The 12,597-nt window shown below is 41.8% G+C and overlaps 1 protein-coding gene across 9 annotated transcripts in view; it reads right to left on the bottom strand.

The window, feature by feature from the left end:
• Positions 1-12,597, bottom strand: part of Rbms1 (RNA binding motif single stranded interacting protein 1) — a 206,504-nt gene that overhangs the window by 24,199 nt on the left and 169,708 nt on the right. For all 9 annotated transcript variants that reach the window (XM_051184588.1, XM_051184592.1, XM_051184589.1 and 6 more), the window contains exons 5-6: positions 5,552-5,709; positions 3,596-3,675 (exon numbers count right to left, since the gene is read on the bottom strand). In XM_051184588.1, coding sequence (XP_051040545.1) covers positions 3,596-3,675; positions 5,552-5,709 — 238 coding nt within the window. The remainder of the gene's footprint in view (positions 1-3,595; positions 3,676-5,551; positions 5,710-12,597) is intronic.

Here is a 12,597-nt window from a genome sequence, read left to right as displayed (position 1 = left end):
TGTATCTCTTTCTTGTCACTTAGAGATGGGGTCTGACCAACGTTCTATGTTACTCATATTGAATTCACAGGATCTACAGCTCGATTAAAGATTTTTGAATATGAAAGGGGCTTGATAGACTCCATGACAAAGAAGCATTTGGCCAAATGGCACACTTCCCTCCTTTTTTTTGGTTCCTGCATGGTTGTTTACTACAGTTACCCTGGTGTGGGGTAAATTCAAGGACCTGACTCTCTCTACAGGAGCTTTGGGGTTAATTCTTCCTGATGAAGCCAATCTATTGCAGACACTAGTGATCAGAGGGCTGAAGGAATGCCTTGACGTCTACTCCAGACTTCTACTGCTGCAAGAGTAGTTTGGCAAGGCATGGGTATGTAGAGGCAGACGATGATGCTGTAAGAACACTTGTTGCTCCAGCCCCCCAAGCAAACAGATGTTTCTATGCCTTCTGAGCAAGAAGCCTGAGAGTACAGTGGGGGTAGGATATGAAGCAACAGGTGCTTGTCTCCTCTCCTATTCTAACAGCCCCTCTTTAAAAGCAACACGAAGCTGGTTTTGAATTCTGCATGCTGGCAGGGAGCACGCTGGGGACTGACTGCAAACCAGAAGGTCCTTGGGTCTTTCCCATGTGCTACCCTGTTAGGAGCCAGTGTGGTCTTGGTGCTATGATGTAATGCAATTTATTCAAAACTAACAAACACTGCTTATTGCTTAGTATAGCTCAATCACTGCAAAGCACGGACATAGATGAGGAAACTGCTTCTAGGAGCTTGCAGCATAGGAGGCAATGTGAATACATTCCCAGGGGGAATGTGACGCAGCTGAGTCAGAAGATACCTGCAGGGAGAAGACAGGCTCTGAACAGTCCAGAAAGGTAAGGAAAAGATATCCATTTTAATGGGAAGCAAAGACATCAAGGTATAGGAGCCACGGCAGAGTACACAGGGAGAAATGCCAGAGAATGACTCATTATTGAGGACACAGGCCAGAAGGTAGGAATGGAGCAACAGCATTGAGGAGCAAGGTCTCTAGTCACTATGGCCTTTGGGGTCATTCTGGGAATCCTCAGTCTTTTCTTGAGTGGTGATGGGTGTGGAAGCATGGTGAAACAGAAGGATGCATTTTGTCTAAAATTCTCTGGATATATAGGAAGTAATGTGAGAGAGGTCAGGCCAGACAGGAAAAGCCATTGGCAGGCTGCTCTAATGAGGGACAGGGGCATAGCAGGCATAGATAGAAGAAACAGAAATAATTAGGAAGAAACATCAAGGATTTGAGTGATTATTTGAATGGGAAAGAGGAAGGTTAGAGGTGGACAGGAGAATCTAGTCCTGGGTCTCTCTGACTCCACTAACTGAGGTTAAAAAAAAAAAAAAAGGCAAGAACACTAGTAGTGAGGGCAAAAGGCTTAGTTCTGGAGAATAGAAAATTTAGAAAGAGATGAATGAGTGAGACTCACTGCAGGCAGGGTCTGAAATCTCAAGACTTGGGTAAAATCTACCAGAAATCGGGGAAAGTGGCCTGTGTCGCGTCGTCACAGATGACGACGCGACACAGATGACATCAGTCCTTTATAAGGACAAGTTAGAGCTCTAACTCTAAGTCATTGCACCCTAGAATGTGACTCTGATTATAGACAGGAACTTAAAAGCTACTGTCAAAGTTTAAAATAAAAGACATTGCTAGGGTAGGCGATTCATCAGTCATGACTGGTGTTCTCATAAATGAAAGGATGTGCAAAAGGTAGGTGATGTGAAGGGACCCAGGAAGAGGATGGCCTACTGCAAGCCAATGGGAAGTGTGGAACAGCTCCTCCCCTCACAGCCCTCAGAAGGAATCTACCTTGTATTCTTACAGCTTAGACTTTTGGCCCTCAGCATAAAGAGTCACTAATCTATTTTGTTAGAGTTGCCCTAGCAACCAGAATGCTTGCCCAAAGGAATTTAAACTACATGCTAGGAGAAGATGCCAACTTGGAGAGAACTGAGGAATGATGGGAAGTAAGGCTACCCTTTAAAATTGTCCTTGGGAAAAGATGGACTTAGCTTCAAGATCACCAAAGACCAAGATGATTCTAAACATAAATGGATCATCTTCTTGTGGAAAAATCTTGGCATAGAGTAGTTTATATTTCTAGTCACTAAATTCTGTGACTAAAAACATCCATGATAGCTACATTCCCAATTGTTTTGTTTTTAATTGTGATCATTTTGTTAATTTGACAGGATGACTGTGGGCATGTCTGGGGGCAGTCTTAAGTTAAATGATGTGGAGGAGCCAGCCCATTGCGGGTGGCACCATTCATTAGACAATGGTTTCTAAGCTACAGAAAATAGAGAAATCAAGCCAAGCACAAACAAGCAGGCAGGAATTCATCCATTCTCTCCCTGCTCTTGACTGTGGATATGATTCGTGTCCCCGCCACCTTGACTTTCCCATAGCAACAGACTGCAACCTGGAATACTGAGCTAAAATAAGCCCGCTGCTGGTTGCTCTCTATAAGGGTATGATTTTATATATCCAAAATGAAAGTTTTTCATTTTGTTGGAAAAAAAAAGGATATAAGGAAAAAGTAGATACAGTTATAGGAAAGGAAGGCACAGCAAGACCCCAATGGAACAGGATTGCAAACAGCATTAATATCCTTCTGGAAGGAGAAAGGAAAGAGTATAGCACAGGCATATGTCCTCCAACAGAGGATGCAGGAATCAAGGAGGTTATGGTCATCTGTTTTGAGCTGTTAGAGGACTGTATGGGTTGGGGAGAAGGGAGGATGCCGGGGAGCCTGAACTGTAGGAGAGTCTGGTTAATCTTTGTGTGCTACAGAGAAAGAGAAAGTGGTCTACAGCAGGACCATTCCAGTCTCCGCATTTTTCCAGTAGGCTCAACCAACAGTGAATGTACAGGGAAGCCGAGGCTGCCACTAAAGAAAGGACTGTGGCATAAACAGACCCCAGATTAACAAGTCAGTTCTCAGCAACAACAGGAGGAACCCCTTATATTTCAGAACAGGCCAACCAGGAGTCTGGGTATTACCTTGGGGTGTGGTGGTTTTGATTAAAGTCAACACAGGCAGGATGATGCCGGGGAATGACTGAAGTTGAGTGTACATAAAGACCATAGGAGGTGAGGACAGAACGATGCTGAGCTCTCAGGATGTGCCCAGTCCTGGGGAGGCTACTGAGGATGGTTGCAGATCAAAAGAGTCAATTCTATGAGGTTTTGCAAGTCAGTGCATTACTACAAAAGTTGACACTCCAGCTCTTCCTGGCTGGTACACATGTAAATCTTATTTGCCAATACAAGCAAATGTTAAAATGAGAAGTTGCCAGGCAATGTTGGTACACACCAATCCCCCTACTCGGGAGACAGAGCCAGGCAGATCTACAAGTTTGAGACCAGCCTGGTCTACAAGAGCTAGTTCCAGGATAGGTTCTAAAGCTACACAGAGAAACCCTGTCTCAAAAAACAAAACAAAATAAAACAAACAAACAAAAAAAAAAGTGAGAGGTTTTAGATCTGAAGAACCATTGTGTGCTAAAGTTATATACATGCTATAGAAATGATTGACAAATACTTTAAGCAAACAACATACCAGAAACTCCTGGAGGGGTCTTAATGAATTTTCCATTAAAATGACCAATTACAGCTTCGCATTTTTCTGTTGATTCCATCCTAGTCATAGAAAAATAAGACATAGATAAGTAGTACATTCCTTATTGGCATTAACAGACTTTGGATAACTATTGCTTTAGGTTTAGGAAACAAAGGAAATGTAGCAGAAAGCCATGGATATGACAACGAAAAGAAGGCTCACTCCTTCATTAGCTGTTACTTTGGCATCTCTACAGTAAAATAACTGATTCCAGAGTTGTTATAGTAGACAAAGTATTCTGAGTTATAAAAGACATTAAATTACATGAAGAGTGTTTAATAGCAGTAATAAGATATGATTTTTCTAGTGGTTGAGAACTTAAAGATAAATTTATAGCAATTCATAATTCAAAAAGTAATTCATAATTTTCTTAGTCACAATTTTGTGCTACAAACAGCCAGTAAGAATTCTTGTTTTCAAGATGGTATTTCCTTTTATGAACTCTCACGGTAATGGCTTGTGTCAATCAGAGAATGTGCCTTACATGTTTTTAACTTTCACTCCAGGTGGGCTTAAAATTAAATTAGTGAACTTAATTATGTACTCTGTCATCCTGACTTTGGAGGAGGAACTAAAGGCTGGAGCCTAATTTTACAGTTTATTTCACATTTACAGGTGACTAAAAACATTTGAGAAGCACTTCTGGGGACTTAATGACTATGCCTTGCTTTTCTTCAGTGGAGACATTCAATCACCTACTCAAAATTCATTACGCTTTCCTTCACTCAGCCACACCTTAGTCTAGCTAGCAGTGATGGGTCTCTGTAGGTTGGTGCCACTCTATAGGGGTGGCATACTTATCCGTATTCAGAAGAGCACCAAGGAAGGATGACGTGGGACTGGACCACCAAATGTCTTGCCTGGGCCCTTTTCACTAAAGGAGTAGTAAGTGTGTACTACTACCACCAACACAGTTGGAAGGACATTTGAGTTTCATTCCTGGCTGTCTGGCACAATGGAACCAAGCTGATGTCTAAAAGCCATCAGAACCAAGTTGCAGCCCTTGCCTTTGTGACTTAATGGTGAGGCGACAATGTAATGAATGCTTGAACAATCAAATGCTTTCTTGACACCACGAGTTTGTGCTAAGATGTGAATGTCCCTTCCACAGTTAAGTAAATGTCAGCATTTTCCCTCCAAAAATCAGTTAATAATTTAGTGCATAGTGATACTATCTGTTAGTGTCCATTGCTAATAACTTTTTAAATAATTCTCTGTAAAACTCAGCTTTTGTGTAGGGGCTTTAATATTATAAATCTGCCATGAATCAAAGATATTTCCATCTAATTTAATTCTCTAGAAACCAATTTAGCCACTAAAGCATACTTTCTAGGACAGCACAAAGATTCCACAGGAGGGGCAGGGGTGCTTCAGTTAGAACAGTCATTTAAAAACAAACAAACAAACAAAAAACTGAAGAATTATAAACTGTTAATAGCTTCTGAGTTGATGAAATGGTTAGGAATTATATCCCCCCTCTTTTTTTTTTTCTGAATGTCTGAAGTATTTACCTATGAGTATGAATCAGATTTCTATCTGAGAAAAGAATACTGGTTTATCAATGAACCTTGGGAGACTGTTTGTGGATGGTTACAAGCACCTTGAAAAAGGAGTCAAGCTGTCAGGACCATGTGTCCAGGGCCACTGTTCTTATGACAGCTCCAGCCATGAGCCATCGAGTACTTAGTGTGCTCTGGGGAGGGGGGCATCCAGAACTTCCCAAGGCTTGGAAAATCTGACGTGTAAATCTGATGTGTAAAGTAACATGCAACCCAATTCCACAGTCCAACTGGCTCCCATGACCCTGGCTCAGGTGTTCTCTGTCTGGTCATTTTCACTTTCTAGAATGACTTAGCAGGGCTACAACTGTTCATAAGGAGATGGCAGCACACTTACCTGGCAAAGCCAACACCACGGCTGGTACCACTGGAATCACGCAGGACCCTTGTAGAAATAACTTGTCCAAAGGGCTTGAGCATATTTTCAAGTTCTTGCTCATCCATGGACAGCGGCAGGTTAGAAATGTACAGGTTGGTAGGATCTTGTTCCTGTTGCTAAGGTAGAACAGAAAGTCAGCTGTCACATTCCAGCAGAAAGGAGATGTGCATGTTAGCACATGTTCATTCAGCCCCTGGCTCTATGAGTCCTGAGTCCTTTAAGTACTACATAGTGAGACTGTGGTGTGTATGGAATACTACGTCACCTTGGACACTTGACAATTGTGTGTGCTGAATCTCATACAAGCTGCACAGGCCAGGCATGGTCCACAGTGTCATTCTTAGTAGATACGGTATTGGTATCACTGGTCTGCACTGAATTGGAGAGGATGTTCTCACCAAACAATGTCAGCAGCTTGCAGTGACTCCAAGATTAACTATATACTGTTTTCACAAGTCCAGGTCAAGCTCACTGCTATACGGGAAGCTATTGCTGCTAATAATTCAACTTAGAGGTCTGTGAAGAAAGATTCTGGACAGGCTGGGTTTAACTTCCCCTCCACTGCTCCATGGTAGAATCCACACTGTTTTACTGTTCTTCTTTTTCTTGATACACAGTCTCACTACATCACAATTCCCTAGCCTCAGCTTCCTGAGTGCTGGGATTAGAGATGTCTGTGGCATCACACTTGGCTCCATTCTATTTTAAACAGTGATCACTAGAGGAAAAAGGATAGATTCCAACTTAAACTAGAAACTGGAAGCCATAGCAATCGACACAGCACTATGAGACCAAATCTTAGAATCCAGAATAGATGGGGAGGGCAGGTTGGGTCAGTCTTTGTTCCACAAGGGTCATCTGTTATCCACAGGGTATCTGCACCTGCCAGGTACCAGATTAGAAATGTAGAACCTCAGGACCATACTGCATGGGCAGAACAGGAAGCTGCGTATTAACAGGATGCGCAGCTAATTAACAAGCACATCAAGTTTGAGAAGAGACACTCTCATCAGATCATTTCCCATTCAGCCTTCCTTTGTTAAGAGTGGGATCAGCTGGAACCAAAGACAGACACGTGGCTGCACTGTGAGATGACAAGTGACTACAACATGCACATATGAAGAGTATGCTATTTAAGCCACTAGGGGAAGCCCTGCCCGACAACAGGCATATTTTCTGACTAAGTCACCTATGCAACTGAGGTTGGCACAACCTCCATTTCAGATTTTCCTTTGATCTTACATTCCCCTTGCTTCCAGTTTTGAAAATGAACCCAGGGCCTTGAGCTTTCTAGGCAAGTGTCCTAACAAAGAACTGTATTCCCAGGTCTCCAATTTTATCTTTACACATTGAGGCACATGAGCTGACTTCTCTTTAATAAGCACTATTGGTGAAGTCATTAATTGATGTCTTAGCCTTCGGCAACAGAATAATATCCTCATTACGACTTCCTCGATTTTGGAAGTACACTGTTCTAAAATATATGTGAAATATTATGCATGTTTGTATTTGTACCTTAGCATTAAACAAACCTGAAGTTAAATGTCTCCTTTCATATTATTTTCAAGTAATAACAAACACTGACCCTTTATGCCCTGATTGCCTGTTTTTTTATTTTTTTTGAGGGGGGGGGTTCCAGCTCACTGTTAGAGCTCTTGTCTGGCATGAAGCCCTGGGCTTGACTTAAATGTCTTGGTATTCCCAAGAATTAAAGTTAAGAGAAGTATGGACAACGAAGATTGCCCTTAGAACTACCTGATCTAGCTGGACAATGAAGATTGCCCTTAGAACTACCTGATCTAGCTAAGAAAGAAGGAATAGAGTATTTGTTCTGTGCCCTGATGATCCAGGTTCTAGGGTATGTTATGGGCAGGTCCAATAAAAAAATGAAAAATTTCAAAATGTTCAATAGCAACCAACTGAACAATCTCCTTCATGAACCATTCACAGGCCAATCAAAACAGCACCTATGTAGCTGAGATTAGAAGGGTTTAGCGTGGTACCACTGAACAAAACATCCTATTGTCAGCTAGATAAAGTATATCTAATATTGAAAATATGCCAAGTTATTCAAGCAGATGTAGGGCAATAGCACTTGCAGTGTTTCAAAATACAAGGAAAGACAATAAAAAGCTGTTTTCACGTGTTAAAAGTTCTTAAGTTCTCCTAAGGTGGGTCAAGAGAAGGAGCCTTGTCCCCTTATTTTCACTTCACTTGCTGCCTCTACCAACTTCACCAAGTAATCACACAGTTCCTCCAAGAGCCATCTCACTTTGGGTTTAACCTCCCAAGTCTCTGAAGCTTTCTTTGTTCCTGTGAAAACCTACACAAGCAGAGTTACTGCTCCTCGAAAATAGCTTCATAGGAAAAGGGCTCTTCCACTGAACCTCAGGCTTCCCAGACTCTCACTATAAAAGAATGATAACCCCAGTCCCATCTTCCAGCAGCTTACAGATCAAAAGAGGGGGGAAAAACATGTGTGTTGAAGGCTTGGCATGTACAAATCACTTTGGGAGGATGGCTGGGGGCTCTCTCTCTTAAAGATGAGAGAGTTAAGTTTGTTGAGAGAACATGGGACATAGAGAACAAGCTAAGTCAAGAGGCTGAAACAGACTGTGCAGTGGTACCTAGGGAGGTGGCCTGCTTTGTCAGTTTCAGCGTTAGATTTTCTCCTACTCCAGGAGTGCTAACATTGAAGAAAATGACCACATAGCCCTGTCCTAGCGACAAACTTCCTTGAAACCCTGTGCTCTGCCTTAGAGTTCATGCCTATGAGAGTAATACTTGAACAGGCTGAGACAGAGAATTGCTGTAAGTTGAAGGCCAGCCTGGGCTACACAGACCAGCCTAGGCAATAGTGTTAAGATCCCATCTGGGCATCTATTCCCATCTAATATGAGTGCTTCCTTCCACAGCAATTCCAATTAGGAGAGAGATGTGGAACCTGATACAAAGCACCATGTTTTGGGAAGTATTCTCTGGAGGTGTGCTGGGAGAGGTGCAGAGCCACACTCTGCAAAATGAGGCAACAGAGGCACCAAAGTAGGGGAGGGACATGACTAAGATTCCTAAATCATGCTTAGGTACAGAATAAAGCAGGAACTGGCTAATGAAAGGTCATGAAAACACTTTTTAGACAAAGATATACTGCAATGGCCTTAGAGTGTTATGTAAGAAATGCACACAAAATTCTTTAGACTTTTGAAATTATGATTATGAAGATTTCAATGACTTTCTATTCAAGCATGCTCATAGAATTCTTTACACATTCAAGTCTTTTAAAAAGGGGAGTTGACAAGGTCCACCTGAATACTTCCTAATGTGTCTTAGTTGCTTCTGGAATAAATATTAATGAAAGCAATATATACTTTATAGAGTTTTAATTTAACTTGACGGCTCATCATTAGTGGGGGAGACCTCACAAATATTGAAATGGTTAAAAACCTGAAGGGATCTGTGTTTGTGTTTGGCAGGTGGGATGGGGGGGTGTCAATCACTCTGATAAGAGTGACATACAATGGATTAAATATATCTAAATATTTCCTGTGACTAAAAAAATATCCTGGGCATTTGAACTCAGGTGCTAGGCAGGTACTGTAATGCTGAGCCACGTCCCAGGCTTTTGAAGAGTTCTGGTAACAACTTTATCAGTTAAGTTTCCCCATTTGGGATTATCACAACAGCTAGTATTATGTATTCTTTCTTTCCATGTTCAACCCGTCCTGCAAACACTGCCCACAATGTTGCAGTAATTTAAAACTTAGAACACAGAAGAATGGGATGAAACCCCAGGCTGGTTGTACCAGCCACCCACACACCTCAATCAAATTCTCTAAATGTCCATGAAGTCTCATTACTGTATATATTCATAGGAAATGGGACATAAAGTATTTATAGTAATTGGTAGGGTTTTGAATGGAGATTAATTTAGTCTCTTTAAAATCTTTAAACAACCCTGTTTCATTATGTCTAAATAATAAATTGCCGTGTCTAAAAACGTTATTTTGTGAATTACAGGTAGCCAATGGGCCTCTTCTGTCCCCAGGCATAGACTGGGTTCAGGAGCTTTTCTAACACATGGAGAAAGAAGTCTCCCACTGGCTGTGAGAGGGCTAACTGGCACTAATGCTCACTTGAGTAGAAAAGCCAGGCTTTGGAGGTCCCCACATGGTGTACGGCACTCAGTCATCATCTGAAAGAAATTAACAAAACCCTCCCTGTGCTTGTGGAATGGTTCCTAAAATGCAAGAAAGGGACTTGGCAGGAGGAGCAGACATCTGTTTTTGTCTGTTTTCTCTGGTACAGAATAAGTTCACCCACGAGCAGATCGCCGCTGATGGGTGTGTGCCTGCAGACTGCTCAGAGTGTGGTGGGCCTCCGGGTAAGGGGAACTGAATTCCTGCTCATTTGCCTGCTGATTTGTTGAGAAAAATGTGCAAACTTAACTATCCTTGATTGTCTGCTGACCCCCAGCCAGCCTTAGAAGGGGACAAAGAAAGGCCTATAGGAGTCATTCTGTGTCAGTCATGCCTTGCATCTTTTTAGTCAGTTATCTGTCTTTCTTTTAATAGAATCTGCCTTTTCTTTCTTTCTTCCTTTCTTTCTTTCTTTCTTCCTTCCTTCCTTCCTTTCTTCCTTCCTTCCTTCCTTCCTTCCTTCCTTCCTTCCTTCCTTCCTTCCTTCCTTCCTTCCTTTTCCCTTTTGGAAGCAGGGTCTCACATCTGTTTAGCCTAAGCTAAACTATGTAGTTCAGGCTGGCCTCAAACTCATAGCAATTCTCCTGCCTCAACTTCCCACATCCTGTGACTACAGGCATGAGCCATCACATCTGACTTAGAATGGCGCCTTTTATGTGAAAAGAAGACACACATTTGAAACATCTGCTATGTTTCACATACATTGGCTTTCCAAAAAGTCCAAGGCCATTTCTGTTTAAGTTTTGTTAGGGTACTACTCCATGGATGTAATCTCTAAGCACCCCTTTTCCGAATCCTCAGTGTTTATTCAACCATGGGATAAAGCCTTTTCTCTTAATTAGTTAATACTTTTAATCAATAAAGCAAAGACCACATGGCAAGTACTGAGCAAGGCTGTGTAGATTAGAGCATGAATGAGAACTAGTCCCTTTAATGTTCTGTTTACAGTTTGGAAATTAGGTTTTAAGTATCTGTGGGCTCATACCCTAGCCCAGGTACCCAGTGTGTCAAGCAACATTCTAGCTCTGCCTCCCCTCATCTAAGTGCCCCTTTGATGTTTCAGATTACACAAGGGGGAACAACTTTAATATATATATATATATTTTATTTATATAATAAATATATTATATATATTTATATATATATTTATTTTAACACAATGCAGCATCCTAATTAATTCACTAGAAGAAAGTGAACAGTGACTGGCCCCTTATAGTGTGACCATACAAATCACACTTAAACTTCCTTTAGAAAAATTCTTTCCTCAAAAGATGTGTATCAGATAATCCTTGAGTTCATCAGTGTAAGAGAATGAAGTTAAGACCAGGTATTCAAACCCATGATTTTATGGTAGAGAACAAGACATCTGCTTGTACTTAAAAAGCAGTTTCTAACTTTAACGATTAAAAAATCAAAACAAACAAAAGAAACCAGCTCTTAAAAAATATATTCTGCACAATAGTCAGCATCCCTGGACATTGGTCCTCTGTGCGGATGATGGAGAATCATGTCCCCTGTAGAGTGGGGCTTGTTCTTAACCCTCCTGGAAGCTGGCATTCAGAGTGTGTCACTGATATTACCTATAGAGTCAACCTATACCTAAGCCTGGTTTGAATAAATGCATTGTAAAGATTTCTTTCAAACAGAGCCTCTAATACACTATGCTCCTCAATACTAAAGCTGCTAGGACAGTATTCAGGGGCAACCCTAGAAAGGCCCCTGCCTTTTTCTACATGCTGATAAATCAGACTTCTAACTCAGTTTTGACAGTGGGTGTTGGTGTTCCCAGGTTCCACAGCGAGAAAGTAGACAACCTAGTGAACGCCTGCAAGAATCTGGCTACGGTTGGATTAGGATGAGTGGCTGATCATCCAGCTCTTATCTGTCTGGAGGAGACACAGAGGCTGAGAATGACATTTATGTGGAGAGAAAGGCAGCCATGTTCTGGGCCCCCACATGTGGTCTTTTACCCACTCATTAGCAGCTGAGCAACAGGGCTGTCAGCAGGCCTGACAGAAAGCTTGATCTGTACCCCACCAGCTCACAGCATACAATGGGTCGAGATGTATGATTCAAAAGCAGAACAATAGAAAGGGAGAAAGCTGACTGAAGGGGCCTACCAGAGCGGCTGGGAAGTAATTACTCTTTTACTAATGGTTGGCAAAGGTAGATGAGAATGAAGATTCATTGGATGCTGGCTTGGTGATACATTGAATAATCCCAGCATTCATGAGGAAGAATCACCATTCAAAGTCACTCTGGGCTATGTGGTAAGTCCTCTCTCAAAAACCCAAAAGAAGTGGAAGACACTGAGCAGCCTTGGAGTGAGTTAGACTCCCCATAGGAAGGCTTGCCTAGGAGGGCAGGCACAGACAGCTCATCAGAGAAAGGCTGACAGTTAGCTTGGGGGATGGGTAGAGAGCTCAGAAAAATGGTCATCATAATTTAGGAGAAACAACATCTGTGTGCTGCCCGTGAGAGAATGTCAGCCAGACCACATCACTGTTAGGCTGATAGACCTTCCCATCCTCCGCTAGTGCTCCAACTCCCAAGGGTAAGAAAACACAGCTAGGGAGCCGAGACTGGTTAAGAACACACACTGTGAGGGACAGACCTGACTCGGGAAGTGAAATGTCACCACTGTTACCTGATACTCAGAATTTCAGTGAAACAGGACTGTGTATTTAAATTACAAGCACTGCATATCATACATTAATAATCTCTTCTTCAAGTGTTTAGCTTCAAAATATTAATCAAATGTTAAAATATTTTGCATTATTTTAGTATGAAAAAATTATAATACATTAC

This window comes from Phodopus roborovskii, unplaced genomic scaffold, assembly GCF_943737965.1.
Source record: "Phodopus roborovskii unplaced genomic scaffold, PHOROB, whole genome shotgun sequence".
NCBI lineage: Eukaryota > Metazoa > Chordata > Mammalia > Rodentia > Cricetidae > Phodopus > Phodopus roborovskii.
This window is presented reverse-complemented; position numbering and strand designations above follow the sequence as displayed.